Raw genomic sequence first — 16,084 nt, forward strand, 5'->3', positions numbered from 1 at the left:
ATTAGATCATAACATAATATTATAATTATTGTATTGAAATAACATCAATAATTTCCGATTATTACAAAAAGTTGACAACTGAGAAAAGTTGAACGTTTCTTGAAAAATCCGAAGAGAGAATTTCCAAGCCACCGTGTACGTAGCTATGCAAACACTAACTGTTTTGCCAATCCATTCCACGAGTGTCACTTTGACCGACACGTGCACACGGCCGCAGATTTAATACCGCGCGCATCGCGCGGCAAGAGGAGCTCCCGAAAAATGCATCTTTTAATCTTGCGGGAGATTACACGACGCGACGTGAGATATTATTATGTATAATGTGGCCGCGATTGCGAAGGGAATGCCGTAGCGGATGTAAATTAGCCTCATTCCTCGTGAAATTAATTCCGAGGCCGTGGCAATCGGGCGCGCCGATTTGACATGGGTGAAAAATTTTAGATTGACTCTCCGCAATTCGCCGACGTGTTCGCGCTCGCAGTCTCGAATCTTAAAAAGGCAAGCGTCGATTGGCAGACACGGGCCACGTTCGGAACACGCTCGCTCGAGAGATTCCGCTTATACGGCCTCTATTATATTCCCCCAACGCTAATTGCTATTACGGCGTGTTGCATAAGCGCAATTATCGCATCCGCGACGCCGTTCTTGAAGGATTGCATGCGCGCACGCAATCTTTCGTATAGTTCGGCCCTGGGGTCTACGAACTCCTACGCTAGCCGTCAACTCGTCATTTTGATAGCCGTTATAGAATTATTAATTACGGATACACGTGGATACACGTCACGGTAAACGATTGACACACATATTTTTCATATATAAATTAAGTTACGCACATTTAATACCATACATATGTAAAGGATATACTACTATACATAGAAAAGAAAGAGATAGATTTAGGATTATCTTTTTATAGGCATTATTTTCTTAACCATAGGTTTCAATTTGTTGGCACTTAGTTCAATTTCAAACTTTCGTTCATGCTTACTTTTAATCTGATTTATGCAACTTCGGCTTATATCATTACACCTATGGGTTGATACGAAACCAGATAGTTAACGGTATTTCAGATTAGTATAAAATTTAACAGGGAATATGATCTTATTTACGACAATTCGTGTAGGCTGGTTCACTCTATTCTAATTAGACTTGTCGGATCGGTGGAGCGGAGCGATCTCGATACAATTGTTTAGAGGCAAATATCCGAGACTAATCAAATTGTGCCATCTGATGATATGACACGTATGCGAGCGATCTACTTCTTCAAGGATACAAATGTTCAGCAACATTTCGGAGAAACGATGTTCGCGTATTAATTACTGTGAAATGACACTATAATATACATGTTTACACGCGGGAAAACTTTTATTCCGACAGAAGAGATGAATGCGATGAATATATTTTATATCATAAGCTACTATGATTAACATCTTTTTTCTTGTCATTTAAAAATTATCCAAAAATAATATGTTTTTACACATTATCATCTAAAATTATGAAGAAACTACGTTTGTTGTCTTAATTTGAAATTAAAGTAACTGGCACGTGTTCCTAATTGCGCTCGCAAAATATCTCCTCTTGGCTTGTATTTTAACGTCTTCAATAAGAAATTATGTGCTTTTTGCTTTAGGGCGCGCGGTTCCGAGACACCTCGCAGCAAATCCATAAACAATGGCAAGCCGATCCAACGAGGGCATTTCCAACCGTCGGCGGCGTCACTGCAAATTCGCCTTCGCCTGCATCGGGAGAGCTCTCCACGCCAAATTCCACTCCCAGCCCCAGCCCTAGTCCGACTAATCAACAAATCACGGTAAGTACCTATTGTTAGGTACCTATTGTTAATCAAATTAAGTTAGTACACGATACGGTACAGCTTAATTATAATATTATTTAATTTACAAGATATAATATTAAAAAGGAAGAGAACATGCGTGAGTTTTTTTAATGACATAAAGTTAATTTTTTTAGATTGTTAAAAAATAAAAAATATTAAAAAATGATTTTGTACATTTTCAAAGAATGTTCACAGTTGATATTTTAATTGTCGTATGCTTATGTAAATCTTATGTAAATAGAATATAAAAAAAGCTGATAACTCGCTAGAAGTTTTATGATACGATTGAAAACTGGGACAGGATTTTTTTGTGATGTTTTATCTTTTCGAATATTGTTCTCCCAATCTCGCGTACTTCCATTGTGAAATCACGAGCGACATTTTGCGATTCCACCTGAGCTCGCGGCGCTCTGTGCCCCACGAAAGGTAACGAGAAACAATTTCTTCCGACACGACCGTCGTGCAAAATGTTGAACTGTAAGTCGCACAACTGGATGTAGGATCAGCGACATTTTCCTCGGAAGACCAATAAACTTTTATCCCGTTTGAACGCGAAGCGTCGATGTATCTTTTTGTGATGGAAGCCTCGTGCAGGTGCAGATCGCGTAAGTGCGCGAGCCATGCTCTGATATCCTTCGGGGTATATCAACCACCATTTGAGATTCCGCCATCCATGTAGGTCAGGGATTCAGGCAGAGCGCGATACATACGTGAGCTCGTTCAATGTGCATTCAATGTCGTAACCGATTTCGGCCGACAGACAACGCGTGACAGCTACATCTAGAATATGTTTGGTTACAAATTTTCATTTTTACAAAGAAACTGTATTTTAATGTAGAGACTTTAAAAAAAAAATACATATTTACAGCATATTTTTTGACGATATTCGTATACTCTAAATTTATTTTATGATTTTACAATTTTTTTTTCTGATCTACTATTAATACGGATCAAGACAAATGCAAGCTGCATACTTCAATTCATAAGCTGATATTATCGAGAAAGCTTTCAAAGTCCGCTACAATTCGAAAAATATAAGAAACGAATCGCGAAGCTCGACGTACTGAATTTTTTCTCTCTTTGTGCATCGTGCGTTAATTCTACGTGTTGCTATAGCGATACTTACGTCACTAGAGAAGACACGTATATGTGTTGATGCATACACGTCTACGTACAGTATTGTTCTCGCGAGACTATCGGTATGCAAGCTATACATCCAATTGAACCGAGCAGTTGAGGGGATGGCTACCCCCTGATGATGATGCCATTGTGCTCGCGCTGTGGGATCTGGTTCTGGGTCAGCATGGCTTAATAAGAAACTATCAGGCTTATATATATGCGGCTATCGCGGCGTACTCGTTATGCAAAACTCGCACACAAATTGAATTTCTCCCGGCAACGAGTTTGTCTTTTATAAAATTTAAAGTCCCGCCTGTCGCGTCAGGGACAGAATGTTTGACGTGACGTTTGGGGATTAAGGACGTCCCTTTTCGCGTCACTGGCAGATGAAGATGCTGAAATCTAATCGAGATCCAGTCCGATTTTCTTCAAAAAATGGATTTTAAAAACTTCTCTGGCCGTGCTGTAAGGAAACGGACTGAGACGGTGAATACGTAATTGCGAAATCAGCACCGGCGTTTGTTACGAGGAATGAGAATTGGAATTTATTTCCGGGAATCCGATTTCTGTCTTCTAAGACTTTGCATTTGCCATTGATATTTCTTAAGAGATTAAAAATAGAAATAAAAATGTTGAGGTAAGAAACAAATAATGTAAAAATCCACGTCAATATATGTGCTACTATTGTATCTTAAAAACTTTATTAAGATTTAAACTATCGATCAGAATTTTGATTGACACAACCACATTGTTGAACAATTCCCATATCTTCTATCAGATATGGTACCACAAATGAAATAGCAACCGCAAATAATATATCCTGACAACTTACAGCGGTTTATTACTATAATTGCGATTGCGGTGATACGTATGTTTACATTGTCGTTTAGTGCTTGAAAATTGAAAATACTCAATTAAACGACAAATTGGAGTACCAAGAATCTAATTTTCACAGATTTTATCTTAACAAACAAAACCGCTATATTGTCACATCTTACGCCAATCTTGTTTTTATACTTCATTGCGAATTTAGCTTTGAAACAAAAAGTTATTCCTGATACACCGACCAAATCGATGCAGTGACATCAAGGTTTTATATATTATTCAGAAACTTGCGATGATTTCATTTTTTTATATCGCTAACCTAATTACGTAATTATGATCTGGATTTCATGTTATCGTGGTTATTAGACCTCAAGCGGATATGATGCATTATGATGCATCTCTTATATATGAAGAAAGTTATGAGTAAATAGAAATAACAAGAATAGGAAACATTTTTAATTTCATAATGAAAACTAAAATAATAAAAACCGCCAAAGATAAAAATCTTTTGAAAATTTGTAATTAAATTGTTGCAATTGCACAAAAAAGTATTGGTACTAACTAATGTTAAAATATTAAAACATATATTGTTGTAAATTATTTGAGCCAACAATGTTTTATTCGTATTTATCTCTGACAATTCGATTTTTTTAAAATATATATTAAATATATTAAAAAAATATATATTAAATATATAAAAATATATAAAAATATATATTAAATATATATTAAATCCTACTATTTCAATATAATCTTAATATATTTAAAGATTGAAATTTCCATTTACGTCACATTTGTCTAATGAAGATGCAACACAAGATCGATTTTGCGACACAAATCGAATTATCTGGTGCAGCTCAATTATGCGTGCGATTGCAGTTTGATATCATTAACACATTAGCACTGATTAAAGGGGCATCGATACCGGTAACCTCTTTGGAAAATTCCTTGTTTACGTAATAGGAACCAGGCATATAAAACCTGCTTATGCTAATGGATGATTAAAGAAGGCAACTTCAGCAATCTTTTATCGATAATGATTTATCGCAATATCACGATGTAGCACTTATTATCAATTATTTAGTTAATAATTGTTGTTAATGTTTGCGTTAAGAAAAACAAGAGTTTGGGCAAAGTCAGGTGAAAAAATAAAAATAAATCTTATAAACATATAAATATATAAACATAAATATATCTTTAACATAAATATAAGTATATGTTTATATTTAAACTATTTGATAAACTACATGATAATATAATATTTTTCGTGAAACTGCAACTGCTGTTATTGCTAATTAATGTTGCCATATTATTATGTCAAACGGATTCGCAGTATTTACATGTACCCAACACCAATTAGCAAAGTTGGTTATTGCTACATTGGATTAGTTGAGCCTTGTATAACTCTTCGTTAGCATCGTACTCTGTTATACCGAGTTCTCTCCATCTACCATAGAGCTTCTTTATTTCGTTCTCGGCAAGACAAGAATCTCTCGTTAAAGCCACGAAATATAGTCAAACCAATCTTTTTCAAAGCAACTGTATTCTCCGGAGTTATCCTAAGCCGTATTTAAGAGCCTTTTTCTCTCTTGCCAACCGCGTATATTTCAACGTGCAGTAACACGCGGGTGTATTATCGCGCGGTTACTATAAATAGTATCGTGCCATACGCTATAATACATAATTTACCAGACATCATAATCGCGGGTGCGGCGCACGTCACGATTACACCAAGAATGACTGATAGCGTAAGCAAGAGTCGCCCCACGCTGAAAGTCAGAAACCAGAACCCTCTCGAGCAGATTACCCGCGATATGCAAAGAGAAGTCACTAACCTGCTCGCAAATAAGCCGCCTAAGGACCATATCGGTCGGCCGTTGTAGGGCCTTCTACGACGACAACGATGTAGATATAGCAGCTCGTGATTAATCCGCGGCGCTTTTTTATCAGCGTAGAGATACTCGGCGAGTTAATTAGTCCCGCCGCGAGTCCCGTGACGCGGATCGAGGACCAAGGCAAGCGCATTTTTTGCTAATTAACGTCTCAATCGTCGGCTCTCAGTATTGCGATCAGTAAAACGCCGAATAAGCAGCGCCACGTTCCACAACAATCGTAACGGCGACGTAACTCCGCGATGTAACGCCGCGATAACTGCAACGAGCGCTCGTGCTGCGCTCGTAAAAGTCACCGACTCGCTGGAATAATGGAGCGGCGTTTTAACACGGCTGGCTCGCTCGCGAGCCACGAGGGTCGATTTTTACCACCAGATATTTGAATTCGTCGTGCTGTGAGTTATGTTCTCCAACACTGCCGGAAGTTATTTCGCGTCGCGAAATGTACGACGACAATAAAATTTTCACGAGAGCAATTGTGATTTGGGAACCTCAGGAAATTGGATTCGATGATCGTTTTGTATGCAGCGGATCAGGCTGCACTGCCAAACTCACATACGTAAATGTAAAAGTTACATTAAACTAATTTTATTTATATTTCTATATTATAATAAATTAATATGAACAAAATCTTATATATTTTAGCGAGGCGATTTTATATATAAAGTAAACGGTTAAATATTTTAGCGCAACCAGTTCTCTTGTATACTCCAACGATGAGAATATTAAATATGTCGGCGATTAATCTCGCCTCTTGCATGCTCCGACCGCTAATTTTCCATCCGCTTTAACTAAAGTTCCATTAAGGGCTCTCTTGCCCTTCGTTCTCGCTCCTTGCGGCACATATTCACCAAAAGGGTTTAAGGTTAAGAGGGTCGGTTGCTTAAAAGAAAAAGAGGAGCAACGAATCCTTGAGAATTCTGCAGCTGCCAGTCATCATTGATGCAAGAAATGTTATACGTGTGTTTCATGTCTAATCTTCTCGACGAAAGGTCGGGAAATAGGATCGGAGGCTGTTAGACCGTTGATAGGATCACAACACCGGTCACGGTACGCAATCTGTAATGATGTAGCTGGAGACGCAATCGCTTGTTAACCTGTATATTTTTTGATGATTTTTATTACTTACTGTTTTTTATCGAATTTTGGGACGCAAAAATATTCTATACGTGACGCATATTACAATTTGCATATTCATATTTGCGTTACCAATTTGCATAGTTAACAATGAAACGTACATCCCGCGATGTCTCACTTCCGTAAGACCACGTTTTTGTGTTTTATGAATAAAACAAAGAATTTTCTCTTTTATTCACAAATAACATAAAAATTATACATTAAATACGTATATTGTATTATCTCTAATTCTTTTAAAATGTAACAGGATATTTTATATGAAAGACCTTTATATGTACACCTTATATATTATATATTATACACCTTATTTCTTTCTTTCTTTGCAAATTGTATTTAATTTCTGAATTTTTAAAACTTGTATAATTATTGATTTTATGTTTACATAGAATTATTATATTGCAAGATATAAGTCTCAATAAAATCGATGTAATTTTCCCATCAATTAAACATGTTTATCTACCAGGGATACTTTTGTTCCCTTTTAGAACTTTCAGAATAAATTTTTCCAACATTCAATTTAATTTTACAAATAATTATGATGGAAACTTTCATTGAAACCACTGAGTTTTATATATTACAGTTGTTCTCACATATAGGTTTTATCTGATGATATGATATATTCCCAACGCTCATATTTACGAGCTAAATACCTACGAATATTTGTTATTGCGAATCGCTAAACAATAATTTGCTTATATTTCCATAACGAGCATAAATATTGAATCATCGTTTGTTGTAACAGATGCGTGTTTTATCGATATTTGGAAATTACACGAGGTATATAATTCGTTGATTATTACACAGTTATAATTTTGTTAAGAGCGGCTACAATATGATTTCATTAATTTTGCTTTTAATCCTCTATAGATTAATAATAGTGACGTATTATTATTATTTCATGAATTTAGAAAATTAATAAAATATAATAACTCTATCAATAATTATGTCTACATTATTGAGTATTTCATATAATTACATATAAAAGTTATCAGTCAAAATCATTTTATCATCGATTTTATAAAAGTTACAAAGTGACTAATCGACAAACATGAAACTGTCATCGAGACCGATGTTTTCCAAACTCTCGTATTTTTCTTTCGAAAGAATACATTACCGACCGAAGACACGCGTACCCAACATGTGTTGTGCACGCGTAAACGCTAGCAATTTATTTACGGTAACCGAGCTTGCATCGTGTTCCTGGATTCGATCTCTAACAGGACGAAAGGGTAAGAATGCACTCTCAGTGCAGGCGCCAAACGTGATCTGTTTAACGCGTGCCGTTTATCGAAGGCATAATTTCTGGGTAAATTTAGATACACTTAAAAGTTGTAAGCAGTGTCTGTACGTATACTAAACTGTAATATTATTAAATCTCCATTATAAAATATACCACATACATATTGTAAAATATAATTAATATTTTACAATTATTGCCTTTGCCTTTTACATCGCATTAATTAATATTATAGCAAAATAATTTTAATCCCAATATAACATTTTGTTAATATTTTCTGAACAAATCCTTTAAAAAAATTAGATATGAATCAATTTCTAAATGTCATGTTTAGTACTGAAAACTCGGTAAGAAATTCTAATGCATCTCATCTGTCATGACGAATTGGAGAGGAGCCTCGCTGACACACTAGATGCATCAGTGTGGCAGCAAATATGTTAAACAGATTTGTTAGTCGAGCGAATAAATCTACTAAATTCCGAGGTAAAAGCTTGTGAATTATACGAGGAAAATACAAACCGGAAGCGCGAATTCAGTTTTTTCCAGACTACCTTGGAAGATAAAAATAAAACGTGGCGTTGAAAGAGTGTGGAACACTCTCGGCGACACATCGCAGGCCGCATAATGCATAAAAGCGATTTATTCTAGGAGCACACTCGGCTTTCATAGTTCCCAGTAACCGTGTCAGTTTACGCGAGGAAGAGAGAGGAAGGGGGGAAGGGGGGAAGGGGGAAAGGAAGGAAAGAGGAAAGAGAGAGTTTCTCTCCGAGTTCCACACCGTTTATCAGAGTTTGCATTTTTCTGTACTCGGGTAGCACGTTCTTTCACCCGGACGATTTGTCATTGCTCTATATAGTGCCATGGTATATTCACGCAACTTCGATCATCTCAACCCTTACCATCGCTTTCGTTCCTTCATGATTTTCTCTCCTTTGTCCAATAGCAAATCGTAATTCCTTAATACCTATAAGTAATTTTGAACCATTCTTATAATCCAAAGAATGTAAAATAATTATAATCCATTGAAGAAAATTTCAGGAATAAAAGAATCCTTTCGCAAACTAAAGTATTCATCGTCTTTCTTCCGTGAAAGGAAGCACGAAAGCTTTCATTGTTAGAAAAGATGAAGATTTAACAATAATGCCATTACTTAATTTAATTATTATATTATTTTTATTATTATCATTGCGTCTTATATTACCAGATTATATTTTTAATAACGATATATACAGGTTTCATTAAAAATTATATACATTTACCATATTTTCATTTTTGTTGGAATAATTTGTATATTACAACGTAACTTCCTCTATAAATGTATGAAGATATTTTTAAATATGCCTATCGAGAGTTCCAGTATTGTTTCCAATTCTCTTATCATTTTCGTCCATCTATTCTTGTCTCGTCCCTTACCGATTGATCGGTACCCGAGTAAAGATTTGATGCGTCGATGGGGTGGCGGCCGCTCTAAGTGCATTGAAATTTATGAACTGTCTTGCTTGCAGCCGCTTCGCCGAGGAACCTTCGATGTTGCTGAAGGATTAATGCTCCGTTTCTCGCCAGGATTTTATGTCGGAAGCATGAAAAATGTTCCGCCCGCTTTGCTCGCCGGTAACACCACTACTACCACCATCCCTACCATTATACGCGCCCCCGCATTAGCTCACTCGCGTCTTTCGCGAATATATCCCGCCAGTACATTTTAAAGCGGCGACCTTCGCCGCGAGAGAGCGGCTTTAATTGGTTTCACGAGCAATGCGTGAACGCGCACCAACACGTGCGCATCACGAAATTGCTTTCTCGCCTGCATTTGCATCCCGAAATTCGATGCGATTTCTCATCCGACGTAGCGGCGTCGGATTTAAATTCGCGCGAGTTGCCGTCGCGCGACAGATACAGACAAGTACACGTTCGTGAGCTACGCTTGAGAATAAATTGTTGGCTAATTAGCGATTAAGAGTCAACGACGAGATTAATGGTTTTCGGTGAGCGTTGAGCCGAGGCGCTTGCGTGATCTCAGTTTGTTAGCGCCACTGAAAAATGCAAACGCATTCTTTGATATAAAGTTAATTTGAGATATATCTAGTTTCAGGTATCCATTAATTTTCAGTTTCAACATTTCAAGAATTCCCTTCTGCATATTTATGCATTTTATTAATAATAATAAATTTCGTTATCTTATAATAAAAATAAGATGAAGACGGTTTTTGTAATCATTTTTTCATCGTGACATAATCATAAAAAGCAAAAAATGATAGGAAATTTAATGTTAAACGAGATTTTATACGTATAACGCACAATGCGCAATAAAATCTTTAAAGACCAAAAATTTAACAATCATTGCTGAGCGGTCTATACATATGTTGCGCAAAGTGCACATTTGTCCGAGAGAATGAAATACGCTCGTTAAAACATCGTATCTTTTTCGCTCACGCATCGATTACCGGTTGTGTACATAAAAATAAGAAAAAGGAGAAACAAGAATTTATCGCGCCACAGTCACCCACCGGCCATGTAAAAAATGATGCTGCGGACCGCCCACCGGGACGATCTATCGATCGCGAATCTCTGTCGTAATGAAAAGACGCCCTGGATAGCTTTTCGAAGTTCCTTGTTCGAAGATCGTCGATCTTCATTGCTGCCACAATGCCGCAAGGATTTTTCTTGCCCAAGATCTTATTCGTACGATGTGTATCGCACGTTATTGCCGAATGGCATATTGAAATATTTGCAAGCTTGCAATCTTGCTAAAAATTGGGACATACATCTAAGAATTAGGATTTCCGTCTTCTTAGAGATTTCTCGTATACCTAACGAAACGATATTATTCATTAAATATTTTATAAATTATTTTTTAACAGAAATAGTAACAATATTTTAAAAATTATGCGCACATAAAAAAAATATACGTGAAAGAATATTTGATGATTTTTAGATTTAAACGACGTTTAGATTCTATTCTTGAGAGATAATCGTGTGCTTTCGAAAATAAAAATTCGTTTATATCCGATATTATTGACGATCACAGTTCAGAGATTGGATTCTATTAATATAGCATGTGAAATGGTTTGAAACTATCGATCGTTGTTTTTGTTCTGACGTCGACGGTTCCTGTTTCCTGTACCTGTGCAGAAATCGGTGCTAATTTTAGGCGATGAAACGTAAGACCTGTATTTAGGTTGACGTATTTTTCTCTTATTCTCAATAGTATAATCAATATTCTTCTCTTAAAGAAATAAACGAAACTAGAGGTAAGTATTATTGATCAGCCATTGAACTGAATATTTATTCGCGTTACAGCATAAATTTAATGTAACATTAAGATGACATGAAATTTATCTTTTAAAAAGATTCTGACGCTGTCTTCATAACATTGTATATTGTGCATTATGTCATGAGTTCTTATTAAAGTATTTCGTAGTATAATCGACTGGAGTAATTAAACCTCTCTGTTCGGGATCATTAATCTCGCGTTATCGTGAATCAAATAATAATTGATGATGGCAGCGTACAGTCGGCGACGAAAGTGAACCTGATGTATTTTCGTAAATTAAAGAAGAAGAACATTGATCAATTGCGCCCAATTGGAATACGATCGCGGATCAAGGACAACGATGACACGACAGGATCGAAAGAATACGCGGATCGAGACAAATGATTCATCTCATGAACCGGTTTAGGCGGTAAAAGTGACGGAGCGTCTCGGATCGAAACTATATCGATAATCGATCGAGATACAGCGGGGAATAATAATTTAAAGCCGCCGCCTGTAATCGTAAAATAAATCCGTTACGCGTTGCAGCTTGACCGGAATAAGATTGATCGGTCTTCCGATGCATCATTGTTAAACATAATGAAATTTAATTTAATCCACACTGCTGTGAATAGCTTGTAAATGAAGCGGAGAGTTAATATCGCAAATCCTAACGAGAATATGACGAGATTGGCTATAATAACAAATTATTTTTCTTTTATTCCTTTTCCATTAAGTTTTACATTGAATTATTTTCCTGTCAAAAAAAGAAAAGGAACAGATGCATGCTACTTATTTTCTCTTATTTTAAAGCTTGTCTGTCAGAGTGATATCTGTTATGCTGTGCTGATTAAAATGTCCGTTCTCTTAAAAACCCGTGATATTTTCCCGTAATTACATGCTCTCAAAGAAAATTAAAATAAGATAAATATTTCACCTTTTATACAAACGTTATAAAGCATATCTTTTTCCAATCTTTATTTTTATAAAATGAATGACATTTATGTCATTAAATGAATATATTTATGAAATTTAAAATGTAGATTGTAATGTAGATTTCGAGAAAATTTTTTTAATTATGGCGATTCCGATCTAAAAATTTATTATCTCTACACCGAGAGGACATGAAGTGGCACTTGAATTTTTGCCTTCCGGCGAATCATCGATTTAATTCCAATGCCGGAGGGACATCTCAAAAGTTTCGCACATTCCGCAATCATCAATTTCCGGATGCAAATACGTGGATGCATATACGTCGCATTGTTGAAAGACACGAGCTGTCGGAGCATTGACGATGATAACTGAAAAAACCGGGAACTGTCAGACGGGGAGGATGCTGATAGAACACACGGAGGAAGGCGAGGGACACGGCGCGCGCCAACGAGCCCGGGGCATCACGCATGCGTGTTCCTTACGCCTAAGCGCTATCGCTATCCATGCGTGCTCCGAAACGCGCGAGCTCTCCATTCGAGCTCTGTCGGCTTTTACCATCGAACGTGTGTCGCGTCCTTCCGGACTGTTTCGCCACCGGCTGTCGAAAAACATACGAACCTCAAATTCCTCTTTCCAGAAATCTTTCACAAATTGTTTCAAGCTTTTGAATTTATACGAAATTCATAAAATTAATAGCAATTCATTTGTGACAGTCGCATGCGATCCGCTTTATCTCTATAAGTTGACGAATTAATTAAATAATTCAAGATGCAATCAGAAGGGTAATGTGAGAGAAATTCATCGGTAACGTCCAAGTAAAATCCAATCGTGGGATGTCGACGCAGGGCGCGCGAAGAACTTCCAGAATATCTGGTGGATCGATGAAACAACACTGATGAAAAAGTGTGCGGTGGATCAGTCAGATGTGTCATTAAGTTACGGGATCATTGTGCTTAGTGCGGAGATAGACGAAGGTCGATATAGTTGTCCTTTTTGGGGGGCGTGACAGCCAGCTGACAACATGTTGTCGACGGTTCAGTGTCATGGTGATGTGCATCGGAATTATCATGTCGTTTACACGGTGAGTTTTCGATCGAGATTGTGATTTGCTTTTCGTCGTCACATGATTTATCTTGAGCGCCGATAATCTTTTGATGACAACGAAATGTGATTTCGTAATAACGTCAGATAATCGATTAATATGATTCATAATAAAAAGAACGTAATTTTAATCATGTTGTAAAAATTTACGTACATATAATAATATAGATTATATATTTTATGATTTAAAATTAAAGCAAAAATTAATAATACAATAGAAGTTATATTTGAGAGAAATTTTATGTATTTAGAATCAGATTTTAATTTCATAACAATGCATAACAATATCCTGATCGATATTATTTATAAAATTTGATGTAATATGCATAAATATAACAAAATGAATGATGTAATAAACAGGCTTCTTATATTTAAGTAATAAAAAAATTAGGAATTGTAACTTTAAAAATATTAAAAATGAATGAACAAATGTAGTAGCAAGCGTAATCTGTAATCCAGTAGAATGTTCGAGGAAGTAATGTAATGGCGATGATGTAAGGTAATGGCAACAGTGTATTACGTTATTCTGAGAAGTTCCTACATCGTATAACATCACGTTTGAAATAGGAATCGCTTCAATGAAAATTCATGACATATTGCTGACTTGGAAGCGAAATATTAAGAATGCTATAAATCACAGCCAAATATTTTCATGAACATACAAATACCGTCAACAATAGCTTTTTTGCTCTTTACGTAATATAACCTACTTTTCTTCCTTTCTCATAAAAAAATTCTCGTAAATATAATTTATAAGCATTTATATATAAATTTTTTTTTGATGATTCTTAATGATTCTTCATGATTCTTGACGATTATCGATTATATTATATTTCGATACATTTGAATTATTATTTGAATTATTATTTGTACATATAGAAGTCGCAACAATGGGTTACAGTGGGTAACATTATGCAATGCGTTCCACTCTTACCGTATCGGATTTTTATGACAGGTCTTTATCGAAATTGAAGTCGATTTTCCTTGGCGGAAATTTGATGGAAAACTCGATAATCAAGTATGAAATGTCTAATATTAAACATTAAAAATTTATATTCTGCGAATGCAATTTGAAACGACACGTAACATTTATGGAAAGTAATTGTTTTTAATTTAATCTTGATCAAATCGACGAAAAGCAAACTTCAAATAGATTTGTTTTAATGAATTTGATTTAAAGATGGATTATTAAAACGATCAATGACAATCTTTCGATATTGACAAATGACGATCATTCATTTTTATTAAAAAAAGATTTGTTATATTTGCGTGTATATGTATATGTGTGGAAAGATCTATATTTTATATAATGTAGTGAGTTGAGGCATTTTATGTAAAAAAATTTAATTTTGGAGAAAACGAGAACATGAAATTTCTTCCTTATCTATAAGCTATAAAATAATTTTGCTGATATTACAAAGGAGTGGTCATGATGCGATGTTCAACGTAAATGGATCAATTCTCCTCAATTCCTTCTCAAATCCCATTTATATTGGTCGGCTATGGATAAGTATCGAATACATATCACGGCGCCTTGCGTCACTCATCTATTCTCGTTCGACTTTATCGCCGGCGTGAAGAACGCATTCACCCTGGCGTCACGCGGAATTTTAAGACGGCAATTCCATAGATTCGCGGAAAATCGATCATCTCCTGGATATCACATAAGAGGCTCGGTATTCAATCCAAATATAAGTATGCCTATCTTCATTTATATAATTTTATATAATATTAAAGGGTTATAATGTTAAAAGAATTTATTTTTATTGCTGCAATTATTTAATGAGGCCCATACAAATATTAAACGTTAATAGTTACGTTATTTAATAAAAAAATATATTTTTTTAAAACTAGAATTTATTAAATTAATAAAATATTGATAAATTTATTTGTAACATATATATTTTACAAATAGATTTATTACAAATCTAGGTTACAGATTTACAACAAATAAAGATTGATCGATCAAAGCTTGCTAAAGAAATATAGCTATTTTTCATGCTTTAATTCAAAAAAAGAAAACGAGAAGAAAGCCAGCGCGAGCCCGATAGCGCTTGCAATTTAAATAATCTCTGCAGTTCTTTCTAAATCATCTGGCAAATTGCAAACTAAAATATTTCAATCCATCAACCAATATCCACCGATAGCGCACACATTCTCGACATTGATTTATGAAACTTATATCGCTGTATTCCTACAACAGATTTCTACTAACAATACATTGACCGATTCCTTCTTTGTTTTCCTTTGTATTGTCATGCCATTGCCATGCGGAAATGTACAATGGATGAAATCCGGGTTAAATTACGAATTAGTAACCATCTAACCGACTATTACCAAATCATCATATATCAACAAGAAGATCATGATCATGAAAAATGCCTTGATTAATGTACATGCCAATATATAAAGAAGTATAAGAATAATAAAAAAAACAGAAAAAGATTATCAAAGCTATTAAGATGATAATAGAACACAAAATAAGTAAAAAAGAAATATTTTTTGAACTCCTTGCTTTTTCTTTGAATTTATTTTTTACTTGTCATATATTTTATATTTATGTACTTTATTTTGCATTGACTATCTAATTTGTCAGTTTCAACTTCTTGATACAAACAAATGCTTTCCAATTCGCGGCTTGACGAATTATCGTTGATCCAGAACAGCTTGACGGAAATGGTGAGACTTGCAAGGTGCGTCAAATGATTTAAGTTTCCGCCCAACACGTGAAACAACATAGGCAAACGCTTGGAAAG

At 35.4% G+C, this 16,084-nt stretch overlaps 1 protein-coding gene across 12 annotated transcripts in view; it reads left to right on the forward strand.

Annotated features, from left to right (window-relative positions):
- by (focal adhesion protein tensin) overlaps positions 1-16,084 on the forward strand; it is a 158,663-nt gene that overhangs the window by 90,351 nt on the left and 52,228 nt on the right. For 11 of the 12 annotated variants that reach the window (XM_089082630.1, XM_089082628.1, XM_089082632.1 and 8 more), the window contains one exon: positions 1,628-1,807. In XM_089082630.1, the coding sequence (XP_088938756.1) occupies positions 1,628-1,807 (180 nt within the window). Of the gene's footprint in view, positions 1-1,627; positions 1,808-12,771; positions 13,309-16,084 lie in introns of those variants that run through there. The other variant, XM_089082640.1, reaches the window with a different exon arrangement.

Source organism: Pogonomyrmex barbatus, unplaced genomic scaffold (assembly GCF_055798465.1).
Source record: "Pogonomyrmex barbatus isolate J1 unplaced genomic scaffold, ASM5579846v1 scaffold6, whole genome shotgun sequence".
Taxonomy (NCBI): domain Eukaryota; kingdom Metazoa; phylum Arthropoda; class Insecta; order Hymenoptera; family Formicidae; genus Pogonomyrmex; species Pogonomyrmex barbatus.